This window comes from Elephantulus edwardii, unplaced genomic scaffold (genome assembly GCF_000299155.1).
Source record: "Elephantulus edwardii isolate Elephantulus edwardi_28Jun2011 unplaced genomic scaffold, EleEdw1.0 scaffold00008, whole genome shotgun sequence".
Lineage (NCBI taxonomy): Eukaryota > Metazoa > Chordata > Mammalia > Macroscelidea > Macroscelididae > Elephantulus > Elephantulus edwardii.
Genome location: NW_006399758.1, coordinates 8,899,114 through 8,900,900, shown reverse-complemented (window position 1 = coordinate 8,900,900; position 1,787 = coordinate 8,899,114). Strand labels below are relative to the sequence as shown.

Sequence of the window (1,787 nt, the reverse complement as noted above, 5' to 3'; positions counted from 1 at the left end):
GGGGGGCGGGGGTTGCAACAGTCATTTTTCTTTCTTTTTTTAAGTGAGTAAAGGGGTAGGAGTGCTAACTAGACCATTCCTCAACTCTATCTACTGGAGTTTATTTATAATTGTTCGATTCCCCCCCCCTTTTTAAGAATAGGTGATTAATAAAACCCAAGAGTCACAACCCTGGGAAAAAAAAAGAAGATATAGACAAGGATTTCATATTTCTAGCTTATATTATTAATTTCATAATTTTATTTTGTGTGGCACTGTATTATAGGTCTTATTTAAATGGTAATGTTAATATTTCCAGTTATAATTACTAATTTATGAAAATATTGCTACCTTAACTGTAAAATTCATCAAATATATTTTACAACATCATTTCTTTACTCTGGGGTCCAGGGGAAGAGAGTGCATGAATGATTATGGAAAATATTTAGTAAAATTTATTTTACTGCCAATTTTACTGGAAAAGATAGTTCCCACGCCATCATGTCAACTCAGACTGATGATAACCCTAACAGGATCGAGTAGAACTGCTCCCCAGGGCTTCTATGACTGTCAATCTTTATGGAAACAGACTGCCTCACTGTGGGCTTGAATCTGTGGCCTTTCATTTAGCAGCCCAATCGTAGCAGCCCAAAGGCCATCTATCTGTATTCATGTGATTTAAAAAGTAACAAAAGTGTCATATAATAAAGGAACAGATACTTACTAGGCAGGAGAGAGACCATGATCATGAAGGTGGTTTTCCCAGGGCGAGGCTTATCCACTGTGCTCTGGATGTGCTGACTCCTGCGATTTCCCCGTATGTGGGGGACTTGTGCGTAACTGTGGTAGTGGGGCCTGCGTTCACACTTTCCCCTATTTTAAAAGAAACACAAAGAAATAACTATTTATGGTCTATTCCTATGCAATGGAACACTGCCAACCATTAGAAATTGTATTCAAAATAAGATATGATGAAATGTTCACAATATAGTATTAAGAAGTGAAACATAAAAATGTGTAAGTAGAGAATTCCAATTTTATAACACACACACACACTCTCTCTCTCTCTGTCTCTCTGTTAGGGTTATCATCAGTCTGAGTTGATGTGATGGTGTGGGGATGAATGTCATGGCACACAACAATAATAAAATAACAACCTAACAAACATTCTGATACTATAGGACCACACAACAAATTACTGTCAGTGATTATGTCTGGCAGTGGCAGAAAGGAGGGAGATGAACAGTAATTATAAAGCCTTTCCCTGTTTGTTCTCTTTTTAAATCATGTTTCAGTCGTTCACTAGAAAAATCAGAAAAAAGGTATGTTTGAAAGTCAATAAACCTCAACAAAAATGTGTAACAGTTATATATTTAGAAATGTACCATTTTCCCTGTTTATTTACTTCATATATTTTCAATGTATTTGTTACTCTCTAGAATTTCTTGATGGAAAAGAAATTAAAAAAATGGAAAGACAATTTCTAATGAACTGGAAAGCATCCAAAGAGGCCAAGAAAAAAAAGAAAAAGAGTCCAAAGAGTGAGAACACAAGCAGCGTAAGCACAAGCAAGCAGGCCGGCCAGCCGTAGCTCACCTACCACGGACAGGGAACCTCCCAGCAACAGCGAAACGCCAGGAAAGGAAGGGGGTTTATGGAAAGTTTTTCTTTTATTTTCACTTATGTAAATGAGTGCATAAAGAGAAATAGAATTCCTTGGATATTTTTCCTAAATATCATCACTATAAACTAAAGTCGTTTCATTCCTGCTGGTTATGATTCTGTCAAGGATGCGCATTAATAATGTT

General features: G+C 36.5%; 1 protein-coding gene across 1 annotated transcript in view; it reads left to right on the top strand.

Moving 5' to 3' along the window:
• The window catches only part of PPP1R42 (protein phosphatase 1, regulatory subunit 42), a 35,336-nt gene extending 33,766 nt beyond the window's left edge, over positions 1-1,570 (top strand). The window contains exon 6 of the mRNA XM_006880531.1: positions 1,419-1,570. Within this exon, the coding sequence (XP_006880593.1) occupies positions 1,419-1,570 (152 nt within the window). The remainder of the gene's footprint in view (positions 1-1,418) is intronic.
• The last annotated feature ends 217 nt before the right edge of the window (positions 1,571-1,787 follow it).